This window comes from Phytophthora infestans, genomic scaffold (genome assembly GCF_000142945.1).
Source record: "Phytophthora infestans T30-4 supercont1.105 genomic scaffold, whole genome shotgun sequence".
Taxonomy (NCBI): Eukaryota; Oomycota; class Peronosporomycetes; order Peronosporales; family Peronosporaceae; genus Phytophthora; species Phytophthora infestans.
Genome location: NW_003303654.1, coordinates 196,883 through 215,543, shown reverse-complemented (window position 1 = coordinate 215,543; position 18,661 = coordinate 196,883). Strand labels below are relative to the sequence as shown.

Genomic DNA, 18,661 nt, shown 5'->3' with positions numbered 1-18,661 from the left:
AACGCTCATAGAAGTCTGGCCGCCAACAAGGCCACGAGGAGCGACGAGAAGCTCCAGGAAGAGGTCAGCCTCAGAGCTCTCCTCGTAAGGCCAATACCCTCTTGAGTTGATGACAGCTCCCTGGCTGACGGACGCCACCACCGAACCCCCACGCGCACGCTGGGCAGCTTGGAAGTCCTCCTGCTTCTGGGCGAAGTCGTTAGAGATCTCCCGGGGCTCAGGAATAGCGCTCTCTTCCTCTTCCTCCTCCTTCTCGTCCTCTTCATCCGAGGGGTCGAAGAGGCCCCGATGGGAGTACCCAGTCTCCTTATCCTCGCGGACTGAAGCCTTCGAAGCCAAACGCTTCTTAGAGGGCTTGGCGCCTTCGGCTTTAGAGGCCTTAGCACGCGCAAGACCCTCGGCAAGTGAGAGACGTTTGCGAGGTTTCTCTTCCTCATCGCCACCAGCTTTGGGAGTGCCCTTAGCCTTGACAATCGGGCTCTCAGAGTGCACGACGTCCTGGGACTGTGATCCCCGTGATCACTAGCGAGCGACTGCACGCTGTCGTCTTGTGCTCGCTGGGCACTAGTCTGTGCCCTCCCGCAGAGCCCACAGGAGCATCTGCGTGCTCTCGGACTCAGCTTCGTCCTCACTGCCAGAGTCGAGCTCACGTTCAGCGAACCGAGGGCTAGGACGATTGTCAGGGGAGGTCAAGGGCGACGGGCTGCGGCACTTGCTCGTCGCTTGCCCACAGCCGCGTCACCCGTTGAGCCCATCGCCTCGTAGGCCACCTTAGTAGCCTCCTGAAGTGCCGAGCATTAGCCGTGAGGCTTAGTGCTCTTGGCTTGCGCCTTTCCGGCAGCAGCCTTGAAGCGTGTCTTCGCACCGCTCTTCGAAGTGCCATGGGGCATGGTAACGGTCGATTTGGAGACCAAGAAGAGGAGTGCACAGACTGTTGCTCGAGGCCCAAACTGTGATGTGAGCCTCCGCCGCGCTCGCGCGGCCAAGTCGATGGTTTTCGACTTTGAGAATGAGAGTATGTGACGAACATTTCTTCATTCTGATTGGTCGGTAAACCGAACCTAAGTGGGGGAGGATGTAACGGGGTACGTAGCCCTAAGTGTACCCTGGTTACATGAAGTGTGACACTTCACACTTCAGGAGTATGACACGTCATACTCCGGGATATTTGGTACAAGGTACCAAGGTCGTTCAAAGCCAACCATTTGGCTAAACGACATTGCATTTCTATAGGTAACTTATAGTTTGTATTAAACCCCAAACTTAACCTACCTATAAATATACTCAGTTTACAATCTACCTTATTTAGGTCACTTGGCTCTCTTTAATTAAAGAGGGGACCTGTGAACTAAACTCTCGGAAGATAACTTCCTCTAGCGCAAGGTGCCGTCACAATTCTGATTGGACCAAACGAAAAACGCATACGACGCATGCGTTTCTTATGTACTGTCTATGATACACAGCTTTATCCAACCAAATCGCAAAGTGTTCATTTAGGACGCATGCGTCGTGAAAACACCGGTTGGGAACGGGCCTATGGCTCGTTTTAACAGCGGAGGCGCCGACGGTTGCGACCACGTGTATCTTAAGTCTACGTGGGTGGTGTCATCGCTTCGACACCCGATGCTTCGCGTGCTGTGCTGTCTGATCCACCTGCTCTTGTGCTTCTATCAGCATGTCACCTCTCCGCTGCTGACGTCACTAAAGACCCCCTTCCGCTTTCCGGTGTATGGAGACTTGGCAAAAATTGTGACTTCAGGTTTTACATGGCAGAAAATTGCTTTTCAAACTGCACTAAACGTTGTATTGTTGCTTTTCCTGCGACTCGTGGTGTATCCGCGACTGGTGCAGCACCAATGGAACTGGAAAAGCTCTTATCGCCACGCCACGCTGACCTTTTTTAGGCTATCGAGAGCCTCTGCGACTGACATCAATAACGGCATAACTCCCACCGAAACAGCGTACCACCAAAGTGTGATGGTTCTTAACACTTTTGTGGCTGATGACAAACCTGGCGCGCCGGTGGTTCGGGTGCAAGTGTGGAACATAGGGTCTTCTCATGGCTCTTGGACATTTACGGTAGCAGTGTTTCCATTCCTCTGGGCTGCAGCGATATATCTTATCAGAAAGATTGTCCACGAGTCTGTACTCGATGAGTGGCTTTTTCCGGAAGATAGGAATGAGACTTGGAGCAACCGGAGTCAAATCGAGTTACAGCAGGCGCTATCGACGACACTGCTCACATTGAGCTGCCTAAAATTGCTAGTGACACTAGATTGGGTTCTTCAAGACCGCGAACACAATCGCGTTCGTTTTGGAAATTGGCTGTCTCCTATACGTCGAATCTATTCCGAATATCTGGCTGTACGTCTTCTGTGGTGCTGTATTTCTGTGCTTGGGCTTGCTATCGGTGGAATTTACTTTGGCGCGATTTCTAAAGTGCGGAGTGAATGTATACAGTGGGCCCTCGAGAGCGAGAACGAGATGAATGGCTTGGATTCGTGGCTAAGCAATGTTTCTTGGAACACACTACTCAGCTCACTCGTCGTTGCTTTGAATGTGCTCTGGGTAGTGCAAGATTTGTATTTCCCCAGCTTTGCTTCACCGGTTGGTACCCGAATGTTTGGATTACACTTGGACCAGATCACCTTCCGCTTTCCTTTCCGCTATACCCTGTCATTATCTAGCAAATGGTTCGGAGGGTTTCTTGTGATAGCACTGCTGCTACCCCTCGAAATCTGTCAATTCTTCCAGATCGCCACCTACTCGCCATCCACGTATGCCCAGTACGCACACTTAACATCGCTTCGAGTTGTTCCGTTTAACGTCACACAAAGAGATTTAAGCACATTTGATGCAACCACCCAGTTGATGTTGCAAACTGGCTCACTCAGTCGATACTTTCCGTGGTCCGATTGGGATCGCGCACCTGCATTTGCCATTCTACTTCTCGCTACTGCAGCACTATTATGGCTCTCGAAGAAAGAATGCTGCAAGATGTGCTTTGCCGTTTTTCTCGGCCTTTCTGACACTGATGGAGGGCATGCAAAGACATCGATGAGGCTAAATGCATCGGTTCCTGCTACGACCAAGCGGGATTTAAACACACTGCAGCGCTTGCGTATTCTGTATAAGCTGCGTGATCGCATCGATAATTTTTGTATTGGGTTAGCAGCACTCTCTGTCGCTACTGTGTGGCTACAATTCCGCGCGATTTGGTGCTCATCTGAAACGTATCATCGCGATTTACCTTTACAAGCTCCAGGAGAAGCGAATGCGGCATTACTTTTGCTTACCACGTTGATTCTACTTCACCAAATTTATTATCGCTACTCCGTCAAGATGGAGATCATGGCACTGCGAAACCAAATTCCCTCGGATAGTCGCTTCTCGCTCTGGAGGTCGCCACGCTTGCTTTTTCTTCCATTCCTGACAGAGTTATTACTTTGTGGCATTTTCCTTCCTCCATTCGTGCACGGACGAGTTTATTTTGACGAAGAGCGCTATTCGCTACCCCGAGCAACGCTAGAAGTAGTTCCAGCGTGTCCAAGACCTCTGCAAATGACGACTAGCCAGCAATCCTGTGATCTTCAGTACTCCTACCCTCTGGAAATTGTGAATATGATCGTGCTGGTGCGTCTCTACTGGTTTGGTCGCGCAATTCGCAACCAGCTCTTGAAACAATTAGTTGCGGACAAAGCGACGTCAATGAGTCCTGCGACACTTGACGGAATAGGAGTCCCGGCAGATTCGTTGTGGTGGAGTTTTCGAATATCATTCGCTTTGCGACCATCCAAGGTGCTTCTCACTCTTTTCGTGTCGCTGTGGGTGAGCACGGCCGTTGCGGTCTCCGTTTTTGAGCGGCCATTTCCGTCCAAGCTGGATGGAGAAGATCATGCGCTGTGGCTCACTCTCGTCACGATGACGGGTGTAGGATATGGCGATTCTTATCCTGTCACTCTTGGTGGCCGCGTTTGCATAGTTCTCGGGGCAGTGGTTGGTGGTTTGGCTTTCATATCGCTCATGACATCTGAGTTTCTGGACTCTCTAAAGGGTACCAAGCGAGAGCACGCGGTCCTGTCAGCACTGGACAAAATGAAATGGGAATCTGCTCTGCGCCAAGTTGCTGCAAGTCTTATTCAGGCTGCATGGCGGCAGCGCTTTTTATATAACGAGCAAAGCAGCGCCAAGCAGCGGAGTAAGGGTGTGATAGATCAAGAACTTCTAAAGGCTGCACATCTATTCAAAAAATGCCGCAAACGGAAACCGATGCAGTCCGCCAACGCTTCTCACGTGCTCAAAAACGACGGATTATCAGCCTTATATTCGCGGGAGGTGGATAGCTGGATGGCATCAAGGCGAGCAGAGACTACAGCTCAACTTGATTCATTGGAGCAACAGATGAACGCAATAGAAGCATCGCTGTTTTTGTAGCCGTAATGGCATTACTTGATATTGGCACAAATATAATCTTTTCTCATAAGTGGCAATTGTGGGATTAATCCAGTTAAACTTCTCAAAGGAAGTTATACGAAGGTCTGGAGTCATGCATTGCAATAATTGCATGACGTGCGGGCATCACACGTATCACAGAAAAAGGTTAGCCAAAGTAATATAGTTCAAGTACATGTTTACAGTAGATGATCTGTTGTTGACTTAGCAAGCTACATGTACTCAACTAAGTATCCGCGTGAAGCTAACCAAATAAAATCAATCTGATACCATCAGACCCAAAACGAAATGCCTCGACGCAAGTCAACTCCGTCGAAGCGGCAATTAGCACCACCGGATAGCGTCTTTAAGCGACCGAAGCGAGGGAAACAACGACATGCCTTCCAGCGACAGCGTACTGAGCCTGTGTACCTTTCAAACGTCGCAACAGCCGGCGGTTGGAGCGAGGAGGACGCTCTGAGGGTTGAAATCCCGGTGGATTCATCTCTCTCGCCCGCTCTAACGGCAGTATGCATCGGCAACGATATCGAAAGTGTCGCGCAATTGCAAATCGATCTGACACTGCTAGAGAACGACCAAGCGAAGCTGGAGGTCAAAGGACGAGAAGATGCTGAAGCACACCCCCTTCTTTCACTTGCCGATCTCTTCCCGTGCACGTACGAGCCTTGGAAATCTCATTTCATTACGTTGGCAGAACGTGGGCTCCTGAGTCTTCATATAAACGCCAAGTGCGAGGCAGAAAAGGATCAGTGGAGATTTAGCTTTGCGGTCAGTGTAGCGTGGCGCAAATACATGGAAAACTACTTCTCAAGCAGTCTGGGTCCGATGGTAGCAGCACCCCGAGCGAATCCGATGCGCTCCATGCATCGTGTGATGACCTGGCTGCTTAAAAAGATACACGATGTGGAGTGTCGATTGGCAGAAGCTAATGCGGCGTGTCGATTTCGGTACTGGAAGGAGGTTGAAGTGCTGTACGATCGCTTCGTGGGGGACAATACCGCTGCGTGTGCGCAATTTGAAGATCAGGGCTTTGCTATGCCTGAAATTTACGCCCGAATTGACGCAACAAAGCAGTTGGATCATGATATTAGCGAGTACGAAGCTATCGAGGCGACTTTAGCAGATTTGCTTCCAACGTTGCGAAGATATCAGAAAGCTGCGGTGTCTTGGATGCTTTCCAGGGAGAAATCACCCACGCAAAGTGATAATTCGCTGCCCTTGTGTGTCACATTTCGTGAAGACATTGCAAAGGACTTACAGGCGTATGATCCGCTCTGTGCAGCATTTTACGCAGCCCCACCCGGCGTGCCTTGGACGCAGCAAGAGCAACTTCGACCTTCTGGAATGGACTTTTCTAGGGTGCACGGTGGGATTCTAGCTGATGAAATGGGTCTCGGGAAAACCGTCGAGGTGATCGCTCTCACTTTGAGCCATCGAACTTCGTCTTCAGTGCCTCGACTGCTATCAACTCACTCATCTCAGCATCATTTGGCTGCGAGTGGGGATGAAGAAGACAGTGATGTGGTGGCATGCATCTGCGGCTCATCGGGAGACCATCCCATGGGGCTTGTGCAGTGTGGGTTTTGTGGAACGTGGCACCACCAGCTCTGTACAGGATACAAAGTCGAAGAGAGCGAGTCCGCATTAGACTATACCACCAGTTCGAATACTCTCTGGGATTTTGAGTCGGATCGAGCGGGAAACGGAGCAACCACGACCTGGTCAAGAGGTGGATTCATGTGCTATCACTGCCAGAGCCACGAGAGACCAACTTTTTCTTGTCGTACAACTCTTATCGTGTCGCCAGAGCCAATTCACGCACAGTGGGAACATGAAGTTTCTCGTCATGTACGTGCGGGTGCTCTCTCCGTGATGCGCTATCCGGGTGTTCGCGCTCTCAAGACCCGACTGGAGGGTGGTGGGCCAAGTGCAGAATGGCAAGTTTTAGCGTCTCCGGGTCTTGTGCTAGCTCGATACGATGTCGTCTTAACAACGTATGAGGCGCTGGGTGCAGACCTACGATACGTGCCAACAACTGAAGGAAAGGACCGACGATCTAGTACACGATCCCAACTTAAACGTTATGCGTTTGTGGGTTCTCCTCTAGTGACCTTATACTTTTGGCGGGTGTGTATGGATGAAGCACAGGTAGGCGTGGAGAATACACGTCTACAAGCAGCCCTAACGCTATCGAGACTTAGTGCTGAGAACCGATGGGTAGTCACCGGTACTCCGTTTTCGTCGCGCGTCAGTGAATTGTTCGGCTACTTACGTTTCTTACGCGTTCCGCCGTACACTTCATCGCAGGTAGAGGACTACAGATTATTGCTAGTGACCTGTGCTGATGCGGCATGCATGATAGATTCGCGGTAGATCGTCTGGCAGCGTGCATTTATCGCTGGCGCGCGTCCAAACATTCTTGTCAGTTTGAATTGTGTTGGACATGTTCAAAGGCTGGGTGGGTGCTAGCCGAAGTGTGTGCGAGGCGCTAGCTGGTAAGAGGGCGTACGGGAAAGAAGCATGTGGTGGATCAGCTGGGTCTCCCACCGCAGACTAGTGAAGTCGTGTGGTGTCGTTTTACCGCTGTTGAAAGGCACTTTTATGACCAACAGGAGAAGCGGGTCGTGTCTCTGATTCAGCAGCGGCAGCAACAACAACAGCAACAACAGTCGGTCCAAACCAGCCACATTATTGATCGAGATGACCTCTTGTGGCAAGATTTACTGGTTTTGCGGCAACTATGCTGTCATCCTCAGGTTGGTGGCGCTCGACAAGTTTGGGGCTCTTCTGGGAATACTACGAGTAGAGCTGTGATGACCATGGATGCGTTCCTACAAGAACTGGTGAACAAGGCTACACGAGAGTGCGAAGAAGATCAACGACAGCTTATCGGAGCGCAGAATGGTTTGGCTGCGCTGCTGGTACTCGAAGACAAAGTGTCTGAGGCCGCACTCAAGTATTTGGCTGTCATGAAACTAATTCGCACCAACTGGCCACAATTCCGTGCTGATCTGCTTCCGCGACTACACATTTTACAAAACCTCGAGAAGTGCGTTTGTCAGCTCTACTCACTACGTGAAAGTGGCGTGGATGACGAGAGCGAATCACTGTCCGATATGGGCAGCGCTGTGGACCCGAAGAAGGTATGCCTGCTTCCAGAGCTCCCGTCGCTTCAGAAACGTGTCTCGTTCACGGGACTACTGCCTGACTCGGATGATCTGAGTGATGAAGAGCACAAAGATATTAGTCGCGAATGTGCCTTGCTGGGACAAAGCGCCAGGCAAATCCGGCAGTACTACCTACTCCAAGCAGACATGAAGCATACGCGAGCTCTTACAAACTTCAGAGCGGCTTTTCAAATGATCGACGATAGCCAACAGCATTCCACACGAGCCAAGACAGAATTGTTGTGTTCTTCGGGGAATTGGTGGAGTGATGCGCTGGCCATCATTGAACAGAGTGAGCAAGGCAGCGGTGCGCAACTTGTAGACAGAGTGCAAGCCCGGCTTTCTGGCTTCGATACGCGTTGGGGGACAACCTTTTGCTCTCAACTTGTCAGCGCGCGGTCTCTGAGACTTTTACTCGTGCGCGAGCTGGAAGTCTTGGCAATACGGCGTCGCGATCTTTTTAAACGTCTCACAGCCCTGAGTGAAGACACACCGACGGACTCGGACGTGGAGCTATCTGGCAATTGCAAAAAATGTCGGGATGGTGGAACTGGTCCAGTTTGTATCCACTGTCAGCTGTACAAAGAGCTGGATGCGTATCGGCGACACTTTCTTGGAGTCGATAAAACTTCCTTTATCAACACGAGGATTGTGGATTTGTTCGATGATGACATGGTGGACGAGGACACTGCAAACGACAGTAGTGGTGGATTGTCGACGTCTCTGTTTATGGAGATTTTCAAGGAAATTTCGAGCTGTGCTCGCAGTGCACTACGCGGACAGGAGGATGGCAGAGGGCTAGCTCTCGTAATTCAGACTGGTATGCAGACAGAGACGGACTTCTGGCTAAACCTACAGCGTGAATGGCAAGCTGGAAAAAAGCTGTTTCAGGCGCAGCATCAGCGTTTGGGAGCGCTGGATGAGCTAGTCATGGCTTGTAGCCAGCTACGTCTGCGGCATCCTGATGAACCACCAGGACGCACTAAAGCTGAGCGATTGTATAAACTGGAGCGCGTTGAGGTCCCCGTTCGTGTAGCTGAGTTGGAAGCAGAACGCGTGGCAGCTGACTTAGCTCTGAAGGACAAATTGGCTCAGCTGCGATATTTATTGCAACTTCGAAGCGAGTCGAGTACCCGTCAAGCGCATGATCTCGAAGCAAGCGCGGAGTCTTCGTCTGTTCGTCCAGTATGCGCTGTTTGTCTCCAGGAACTCCCGCAGAGACGCGCCGTGCTTCCATGTGCACACGTGTTCTGCACGAGGTGTGTATCGGACCTGAAAGGAGATCGCCAACATGCCAGGAAGAATATCCGCTGTCCGACGTGCCGCCGTGTCTGTGCTATCGAAAATGTCACCATTGTTGTGGAAAGGCTAGCGTCAGAGTCCACTTCAATTAACTTGGAGGATTTTAGTCAAGGTGAAGCCATTTCTGAAGTCCCAAGCCATCCTTCACCCTTACACTGTGACGGTGGGAGTCTGGGATCTAAGCTGGACGCATTGCTGGAGCGAGTGGAAATGCTTCGACAAGAGAACCCCAGTGTGAAATGTTTGTTGTTCTCGCAGTGGTCTCAGATGTTGGAGCTGGTGATGCAACCGCTGCGTCGAGTTGGGGTGTACTGCTTTATGTACGGGACAAAGCGGCAACTGCCAAAGCTTCTGGCGCAGTTTCAGGCTTGTCCGGCGGCCTGTGTACTGGCACTTCCATTTAAAGTAGGCGCTAATGGGCTGAACATCGTGGAAGCGACCGAGGTGCTTCTTATTGAGCCTCTGCTCAGTAGTAGCATTGAAGCACAAGCTGTCAACCGTGTTCATCGTCTGGGCCAGACCCGACAAACGCGTGTCCACCGATTTATCGTCCAGGGCTCAGTTGAGGAGCGTATCTTTCGACTTGGTCACAAGCTCAAGGATCACGGCGCAGAAGACGACCAGGAGAGCAAGGAAGAAATCAACGACGAAGATGAGGGACTGCAACGTTTGGGTGTGGCTCCTGGACGCAAAGAACAGGAGAAGCTCACCATGCAAGACTTGCAGGAGCTACTTCGTGGAAACGCTGACGATTCTGTCCCGAGTTCAGCAGCAACGGCGGTTTTCTGGGAAGAACTGGTGATGTTAAACGGGAATTGCGTCACTCGTTCTGCAGCCTTCGAGTTCTTGGAGCGTCGACATGCTACGCAAGTACGAGTTGAAAGCGAAGGTCGAATTCGTGGACCACAAACGAAATTATTTGACAAGTTGATGGACCTTCTTATCGCTGGTGAGCTACTTGGGCTTTCGTATGCCGATGATTCGAATAATGTCGACGTATTTAAACGAATTGGTCCCGATCTTCTCCACAACCAACAAGCACAGATCGAGGAACAAGTTCGAGTGTGGAGAAATGCGCAAGGGGACAATGCAATGTAAGTGGGGATGAAAAGAGACGCAGCGTGGTTACCGGTATAGGAATTGAAAAGATCGCATTCAGATAAAGAACACAATATCAACATCACAACGCCGTTCTCGTTACTAAACGACTCAGGTAAACAACCCACAGCGATAGTTCAAATTGTTTTGCTACCAGTTTGGATCCGATCAGAAGCACACCGTGCGGGATTCAAACCTTGCTGCGGGCTCGATAAGGAGCTCGGACTACCCGTAATTCTCGGTCAAACGACCGAGTCATACTTTAAACAATATCAGTAGGTCGCTTCGTTTCGATGACGAAGCCTCAGTAATAGTCTCCATGTCACTTCTTAGGTGGAAGACACAACACACGACCCAATGCGCGGTGTACCTCAGTCTTCACTTCCGGGCCAGGGAATAGTTCGCCGTCGACGCACATGAGATCGTCTGAATTGCTTGCACGCACCGAGAGCGCACGTGTGCGGATTAGCTGCACGCGATCCACGTCCAAGTGGGAGCCATCCTCAATCCCCATCATCAGCTTAGCAAGTCCCAAGCGCGAGTAACTATCTCCAGAAACGAGCATCATTTGGAGGTAGCCATCAGAAATATCCGCAGTGGGCGCAATGTGAGCATCCGCAGCAGCATGAGAGACGTTCATACCCCAGAACATGTAAAACGGGCCATCCACCTCCACCCACTGCTCAGATTCTTCCTCGTCTTTCTCCTTGTCCAGACACACGCATGTCGGTTTAGCTGTTGTCTCTCCATTAAACATCTCGTGGTACTTTGCCGGCTGAGGCTCATCGTCTTTGGAGACGAGATATCGTAGCCGACCAGGATAATTCGTCTGTCCAAAGCCGAAGATCTGCAAGGTGGACGATATGAGGAAGCGCATGTCCCCGAAGTAGCGATATCGCTCGGATTTGATGTCCATGTCGGCGATAAATGCCCATTCAAGCGACAAGAACCCGTGCATGGTCTTGCCATCGCCGTTCGTCGCAGTGAACAGGTCCAGCTCTTGAACTTGACCCTTCGCGAGAGAATAGGCTGCGTTAATTGCGTCGAAGCGCTCACCGACACGCGACAATAGCGACGCAGACAGACCGTTGCCAGATCCACCCGGGATGACCTGTCACGGCAAGAAATACTGCGTCAAAACTATCCATATAAACGGCAGAAAGAGAGAAACGAACGAGCACACGCACCCCAAGTGGCTGTAGAATCGCTTGTTGCCAGTCCTTACGGTTCATCAATCCTTGCAGCACTGCAACAACAATCAACACCGTCAGCTCTTCTTATAAACCGCTGCAATCGAATCCCAGTCCACTCACTCTCGGACAGCAGTCCATCGCCTCCGACTGCCACAATACAGTCATACTGGTTCAGCGGTACATCTGCCGTGATCTCGGTCGCATGCGCTGCCTTTTTCGTGATAATCGTCTCCACCACCACATTGGCCTGCTCCAATATCGGCGCCACCTCCTTCTCGAACGTCAGCTGCGCATTACCCTTGCCTCCAGCAGGATTAATCACCACCATGAACTACAGCAGATTGAATCATCAGTATCAACTTCCTCCCTTCTATCCACTAGATTTCAGTCAGCTCACCTTACGAGGCGGCAAGGATCCATACGGATCCAGCAGCTTCTCCGTCGCCTTGATACCCTGTTCGACTCTCGGGTCGGCCAGGAACCTGATGGCTTTCACTGTTCTCATAGCCGCAGCATCTCCGTCTGCGTCATCACACCTAAATACCCACTGCACAAGCGTCCTCTCCACCCCAGGTTTACTAGCCGTGAGCGCCGTGGGCAACACCGCTTTGGCTAAGGACGTCAGTCTACCGAGAAGCCCTCCCGAGCCTTCGCTCTCGAGCTTGGACACGCATCCAAAGACCACAAACTCCTTCTCCTCGCCGTACTCGTCGCCCTCGTACACCGACACGAAGCGGCGACGAATGCCACTAGTGGACTCAGACGCACCGATTATCGAGCCCCAGGGGATCACGTCGGGCTCCGACGACGAGCCCACAGAGCGCAGTTCGATGCCCTTGGCCGTCAGCAGCAGGCGCTTGTGCTCATCAGCACGCCGTTGACTCGCGTACACACGGCAGCTCACAGACACGGAGCCTTGGGGCCAATGCTTACGCAGGTATGCTTCCATGTCTCGATTCCGTAATGAAAGTTCCCGAGACACTCCGACCCCGGACAGAGACTCCATACAAAAAAGAAGAGTGTCCGGATGATTATGAGCATGTAGCCGTAACCGTCATACACTTGCACAACAGTGTACATAATGCACCATCGATAAATAAGTTATGTAATGCATTCATCAGTACTTTATGCGCTCGTCATGAGCTGTTTGAGCTCCAAATCGGAGCGAACGCGAGTCTCCTGGCCCTCGGGGGTGACACAGGCCATCTGTCCGTCCGGAAAGTAGCGAATCTTCTTCTGGTTGAGCAGCGTCACCTCCCGCAAGCCGTCGGGCTTCTCCAACATTGTGGTTCCGTCCGGAAACACAGAGAACTCGTCGCCATTCGGGCGGATTGTCTTCTTGATGCCGTCAGCAAACTGGATTTCCGTCGTTCCGTCCGGCAGACTCGTCTCGATCTGCTGATTCGGGAACTCATATACTTTCCTGTTGTCCGGATATGTTGTCAGCTTCGTCTGAGCCTCGTGGTAGTAATATACACTGATCCCAGTGTCTGAGAAGACCTGCAGCAACAACAAACCAGCGTTAGTCTTAGATTATCCAGCACTCTTTAACCTTGGACGACCAGCTCACCTCTTTGTGGTCACCGTTCGTGAATCTGATGACGACGTGGCCGTTTGCGTCGATCTCCTTCTCGTTGCCGTCTGGGAAGATGATTCTCTTGCTGCCGTCCGTAAACAGCAGCTCTTTCTTCCCACCCGGATGGTCAATCTCTTGCGCGACCGTCTTGTTTTCGGACAGAGACAAAGTTGATACGGAGGTGGCATTATCACCTGAGTAACCAGCAGTATGCAGTGCTTTATCGTCTTCAGCATCAGGCAGTGCCCATTCATAAGTAGCAGCGGCACTCGCAAAGCCGGTTTCGTTGGCACTTTCAAGGCTCCCTAGCTCGCTCGCAGGGTGGGAATCCTCTCGATCCAAACTGTACCGCTTCGGGTTGTACACGTCCGCTTGGAGGTGTTCAGAGGTTGGCGTAAATGCGTCACGGTCTTGAGTTAAGCCATCGTCACGAGGGAAATTCCACCGTTGTAGCAGCTCGTCAGCTGTTCCTTTGATTGCGAAAACGTCACCTACCGTACGGAGTTCGTTCTTCTCTCTGATTGCAGAAATAATCTCAGGTTTTGAACCTGATCTGGGCGGTTCTTGCTGCTCTTTTAGCAATCGCTCGTACTTGTCCCACTGCTCCAAACGATCTTTCTCAAGGAATTTGACTTCATCACTGAGCTCCCGGTTTTTCTCCTCAAGTTCCTGTACATGACGCAACAGCGCAACAGTTAAGCTAAGGACAACTTAACCAACCCCATACAATAGACCCAACACATACCGCAACACGCTGTCGCAAGTTGTCGTTCGCAGCCTTCAGCTTACTCACACGATCTTTCTCGTCAAGCTGCATCTTCACAATCTGCGCCTTGAGCATCTCCACTTCGCTGCAGTCTTTGCGATCTTGATGAGCTATCGTTGCATTCATCCGCAGCTTCCATTGTCGCTCCTGCAACTTCTCCTCTTTCTTCATTTTGGCTCGCTCCCGTTCCCACTCCTTCTCGAGCAGAACGCGCTGTTCCTGCTGATATCGGACAAACTCGTCCCGTTCGGTAGCTAGCTTCTTCACTTCTTGGTCGTAATAATCCCTGCGCTTCTGAAGCTGAAGTGTCTCGGATTTGTAGAACTTGACTTCCTCCTCCAGCTCATACAGTTTCTCTTCGATCACAGCTGGCAATACTAAACCAGCGGAGCCTGTAGGCGGTGCTCGATCTCGAGGCTGCGTCAGCTTCCCTGTATTTGCTCCTGATTCTGGCTTGGCTGGGGTGCGCGAGGGCACGGTAGATTTCGGTTTCGGCGGTCCCGTTCCTTTCCTTTTGCCCGTCGTCGCCCGTGCAACGGGTGGATTTTGCTTACCACGTAGCTTCTGCTTCAGCGTCGATAAAGATTTGTCCTGAGCAGCCGGTGGCGGTGGTGGAGATACATGTAGGTTCTTCTTGTTTCTGCCATATCCAGCATTGATCGAGCCTCCTTCTTTTCCATCGGAACGCATGCTAGAATCATCACTTTCATCCTGGTTAGCGCCTCCGAATACTTGCTGGACCAATGACGAGACAGGTGCCTCCCCTTCAGGTGTGTTCATTGCAAGACCGTCGTCGTCCGGGTCAGCGAAATATACGCCGCGTCTAGTTGTTTGCTGCCTGGTGGTTGTGCCAACTGGATCATTACTCTGGTTGTTCTTACGAGTTAACAAGTCACCGACACTAGAAGACTGTTCATGCTCCAAGCTTTGTCGTGGCTGAAATAATAACCCCTCGTCCCACGGCACAGAATCGTCAAAGCTAAGAGCACTCAAGTCTGAAGGTGGGCTGCCGTAATCGTTCCCGTATCCAAAATGAGAGCGAAGCTGGTTGGCAAATCTGTCGTCTTCAGCCACCCAGTCATCGTTTGACAGGGCTGAGTGGTCGTCAAACACAAGCGCCGAGTCCGCTCCTTCGTCCAAACTATCGTCAAAAATCGACTCCGCTTCGGCATTTTGCCACCTCGACTGCTCTTGATCATGAAGCTCCGACACGAACGAAGAGTACGGAAGACCCCAGTGGCCAGTCTGGTTGTCATGGACCTGATCTTGTCGGTCCTCTTGCTGCTGCTTCTCCTTCAAGTATGCGTCCTTTCTCTGCCGCCAGATCCCGCTCAAATCGCCTCGACTTCTGCCATTCTCATTGGCTTCACGTTGCTGCTTTGCCTCGTACGATTGCCGCACAGTTCTCAAGCCCATGTCAGTACTCGTTGTAGAGCGGAATGATGCGTTCTTCCACGATGCAAAAATCTTCATTCTGCTGCCTCCTCTGCAGCTTTTCGTCTACGTCATTATCAACTTGATTACTGTATTGTTTCCGTCGAATCGGCGACACTGGTGGTGAAAGCGTCTGTGACGGTGTTGGGGCAGTCCGAATCTGCTGCGTCGGTGTCGCGACTGGAGACAACGTTTTCGATGACGAGGCGGACGAGGGCCTTCTCCTTCTCTGCTGTTGCGTTGGTTGCCTCTTCTGAGTCACTGAAGCTGTCCTACTGATAGTCTTTTCTTCTTCTCCCTTGGACACGAGCGTGTGTTTAACTACCTTCTGCTTAGCATCTGGTTGCCGCATCCACCAGCCACGGGCTCCTTTCTTGAGAAAAGGCTTCTTCGACACCTTAGAGCTTGTTGACACTGACGTTTTAGTGTTAATTCCTTCTGATTTACGCAGCTCTCGGGCTAGTAGTTCTTCGAACGGGACTGCCAACAGCAAAACAATAATCAGAACGGACGGTAACTTTTGAGAGGGGCTTTGCGCAACAGGCTAGAGGCTACAGCGATCAATCCAACACAAACCATTGCCACTGGGAGCGGCGACGTCTTGGCTGGAGGTTGCGCTGACACGACGATTGCCAACGTCGTGCTCCTTGCGCCACGCACGAATCTCCCGCCGACCAGGCGCCATCGCCGAGTGCTTCGTTTCAAGACGAATGCCTCAGTTGGATTATACAAAATGCAGATTTAGATAGTCGAGGAAAGCGTAATTACGCTCGTAAGAAGTCGCCATTTTGGCCAATAAGACAGTTTAAGAAGGCGTTTGGACGAATCAGAGCATGGGCACGGCTAGCCACCCATTTGACTGGGTCCAAAGCAAAAATCTAAAACCAGCTCAGTTCAGAAGTGCGGCCAAGGAACACAAGTCTTGTTCGTGTTGAGGGGTTTTGCGTGCTTTCAGACTGGGGAAAATGATGATTCCTTTATCTCGATAGTTTTCACGACGGTCATCTGAGTAGGCCATCGGCCCGCGTTGGTGAGAATCGAGAAACAAAAAAAGCTCTGATACTTCCAGTATTCACTTTATGCGATGCATTTGTAGCATGTATGACTATTTGTTGGCGATGATGAAACATCTTTTATATCTGTCAATCCACTGAGTGCGACGGTGAAGACACACAAACTATAGCTTTTTTAACTGCAAGCTGATAGCCAACCTCTTTAAAACTCACAACTTTAGTAGTACTAGTACTCTAGTAGTCCTTAATTGAACTACTACTACAACGTATCGCATGTGCTTTCTCGTCAGAACTAATACACCGTACTACTACAGTAGTACTACCTCTACTAGTAGTAGAATGAGCTAAATATTACTTCTAGTAGTAGTACTGTTATATTTGTAGAAAGAATTGTACTACTATTTTAGTAATTGTCCGTCGAAGTGCAAGTAGTACTATAAGATAGTCTTGCTAATAAAATCTGTAAGCAGTGCAAGTACTTCCTTATTACTGTAGTAAAAGCTAGATCGTTTTGCCTTTTGGACTACAATAAATAAAAAGACCTCATTCTACATGTACTTTACTATGAATCGACGATGGAGCTAAGTGAAACAGCAAAAGCCTCTGAAATGCACGAAACTAGCTCTCTGGATTTAATCCAGGGTTTCTCCAAGATGCTCGATCTAAGCTATACTACTGTAGTAAGACGAAGCGACATTTCATTTCTACGTAGTACTACAGTAGCACTACTCCCTGAAAATGTAGTACTTCTAAAACTACGCTGTGCAAATGCATTGAAGTTTTCTGCAACATTGTTAGTTACACGATGATCGATCACTTCTTCTGGTGGCTAACGAATCGAAGCGCCAGAAGCGAAACAACACGAAGGCAGGCGATCCAGAGCAAAATGATGCCGAAATTCTCCCAGATCTCACTGTGTCTTGCCGAAAATATGCTACAGTGATGTCACTTCCGAGATTTGGCGGTGTACCTGTCATTTGTTGGCAGCCCAGCTCGCTGCCATTGTTACCACTTGGGCAGTCCCCGAACACAATGGCAACCAAACTAGCGTACGTGTATTTGTGAGGGGTCAAATGGTACAACCATCGGTAGCCTTGGGGGATAGAAGCAGTCGGTGGGTTGAAGCCTGTGAACGTGATCCAGATGTAGTTGATCATGATAACCAAAATGGAGGCGACTTCCAATTTGGGGCACAAATATGCTAGCAAAGTAAGCTTGCAAAATCGCGAGACCAGAAAGATTTATCAAGTATGAGAAGAACTGTGTCCAACCTGAAAACCCCACCATGGGGTAATAGATGGCGACAAACAGCAACGTCTCCACAAAGCAGTACGGAATTTCGACAAGTGTGGCGCCAATGAAGTACCAGATAACATTGTACGTTTGTGCCGAACGCTCGCGGTAGAAGGACGCTCTTTCTTGAATCGAGACGGGCACGACACTGCTGAAGACGATAAAGGTCATGTAATTTTGTGTCATGAATACCATCCCCAATCCTGAGTTGATGTTCTGGTACGATGAATACTCAGAGCCAACGTAGGCGATGCCAAATACGATTCCCAGCATGATCGAAATGAAGAATCGGGTTAGATTATACGATGCCGTTCTCCAGTAGATATCGAAGAAACGCTTGATCAGGAATTTCGCTTGGGTCGAGTTGTTAGCTGCACGCTTCTTGTCAAACGCCAAGGCAGGTGTAGATGATGCAGGTCGGGTGAATCCTTCGCGATCCAGAGTAATCTCAAGTTGCCGAGCTTGGGTACTTATTGTAAAAAGCTTAACGAAATCCGTTGCGTTGCTGACATTTCCCACGCCAGCACCGATCACCTCCAATATCCACGTTGCTGGATTAGAATTTCTCTCCATCTTCATCACTCCATCGATGGATTAAAAGTACTCGATCAGAAGCGATGACTTCTCTCCCAAATCACCGAAAAATACTGTTTCACCTCCACGTTTTAGAAGCAATAAGCTGTCGAACACACTGAACACTGCGGCAGACGGCTGATGAATTGTACACACTATGGTGCGACCGGTATTTGCAACCTTTCACACACCATCCATTATGTGCTTGGCGGAACGTGCGTCCAGTCCGCTAGTCGGCTCGTCCAAAAACAACACGCTAGGTTGCGCTGCCAACTCCACGCCAATCGTAAGTCGCTTCATCTGCTCTGTCGAGCTTCCACGGATTACTCGGTCTGCGATCGAGGACAAGTCCAAAAGTTCAAGACACTCGTTCACGCAGTCGTATTTTTCACTGTCGGGAACAGCGGCATCCTGACGCAGAAATGCACTAAACGTCAAAGCCTCCCGGAATGTAGACGCTTCTGAATGAATATCCATCTGCTCGCAGTAACCTGTGGCTCGACGGACAGCAATCTCGGTGGCTGGGTAGCCATTCAATAGGATAGACCCTGTGATTTGCCGGCAGTCTTACGTCCAGCGATGACGTCCATGAGCGTGGTTTTACCTGCACCCGAGGACCCCATAAGCGCCGTGATGGTGCCTGGAAGCGCGTATCCACTGATGCCTTTCAGCAGGTCGATACTGGCTTTGGACTCAGAAGGGCTGGGAACGGAATACCACAGGTCCTTGAAAGCGAGCGTTACTGGACACACAGCTTTTCCCCTTTTGCGTGACCGGGATAGTCATCGACTGGT

At 50.5% G+C, this 18,661-nt stretch overlaps 4 protein-coding genes across 4 annotated transcripts; 2 read left to right on the top strand and 2 right to left on the bottom strand.

The window, feature by feature from the left end:
• Positions 1 to 2,871: 2,871 nt before the first annotated feature.
• Positions 2,872 to 4,172, top strand: PITG_19888 (Voltage-gated Ion Channel (VIC) Superfamily; the record flags this gene model as incomplete). Its single annotated transcript, XM_002896100.1, has 2 exons — positions 2,872 to 4,054; positions 4,144 to 4,172. The coding sequence occupies 2 exons, from the start codon at positions 2,872 to 2,874 to the stop codon at positions 4,170 to 4,172; spliced, it is 1,212 nt and encodes a 403-aa protein (XP_002896146.1).
• Positions 4,173 to 5,304: 1,132 nt separating this feature from the next.
• PITG_19887 (uncharacterized protein) lies at positions 5,305 to 10,019 on the top strand (the record flags this gene model as incomplete). The annotated part of the gene is made up of 3 exons (XM_002896099.1): positions 5,305 to 6,759; positions 6,972 to 7,538; positions 7,596 to 10,019. 3 exons carry the CDS (start codon positions 5,305 to 5,307, stop codon positions 10,017 to 10,019), a joined length of 4,446 nt encoding a protein of 1,481 aa, XP_002896145.1.
• A 322-nt stretch (positions 10,020 to 10,341) lies between these two features.
• Positions 10,342 to 15,673, bottom strand: PITG_19886 (sphingosine kinase, putative; the record flags this gene model as incomplete). The annotated part of the gene is made up of 10 exons (XM_002896098.1): positions 10,342 to 11,130; positions 11,207 to 11,265; positions 11,333 to 11,543; positions 11,610 to 12,212; positions 12,383 to 12,712; positions 12,783 to 13,457; positions 13,534 to 14,959; positions 15,079 to 15,220; positions 15,265 to 15,468; positions 15,565 to 15,673. 10 exons carry the CDS (start codon positions 15,671 to 15,673, stop codon positions 10,342 to 10,344), a joined length of 4,548 nt encoding a protein of 1,515 aa, XP_002896144.1.
• A 685-nt stretch (positions 15,674 to 16,358) lies between these two features.
• Positions 16,359 to 18,490, bottom strand: PITG_19885 (pleiotropic drug resistance protein, putative; the record flags this gene model as incomplete). The annotated part of the gene is made up of 5 exons (XM_002896097.1): positions 16,359 to 16,370; positions 16,916 to 17,178; positions 17,273 to 17,845; positions 18,059 to 18,388; positions 18,439 to 18,490. 5 exons carry the CDS (start codon positions 18,488 to 18,490, stop codon positions 16,359 to 16,361), a joined length of 1,230 nt encoding a protein of 409 aa, XP_002896143.1.
• Between the last annotated feature and the right edge of the window lie 171 nt (positions 18,491 to 18,661).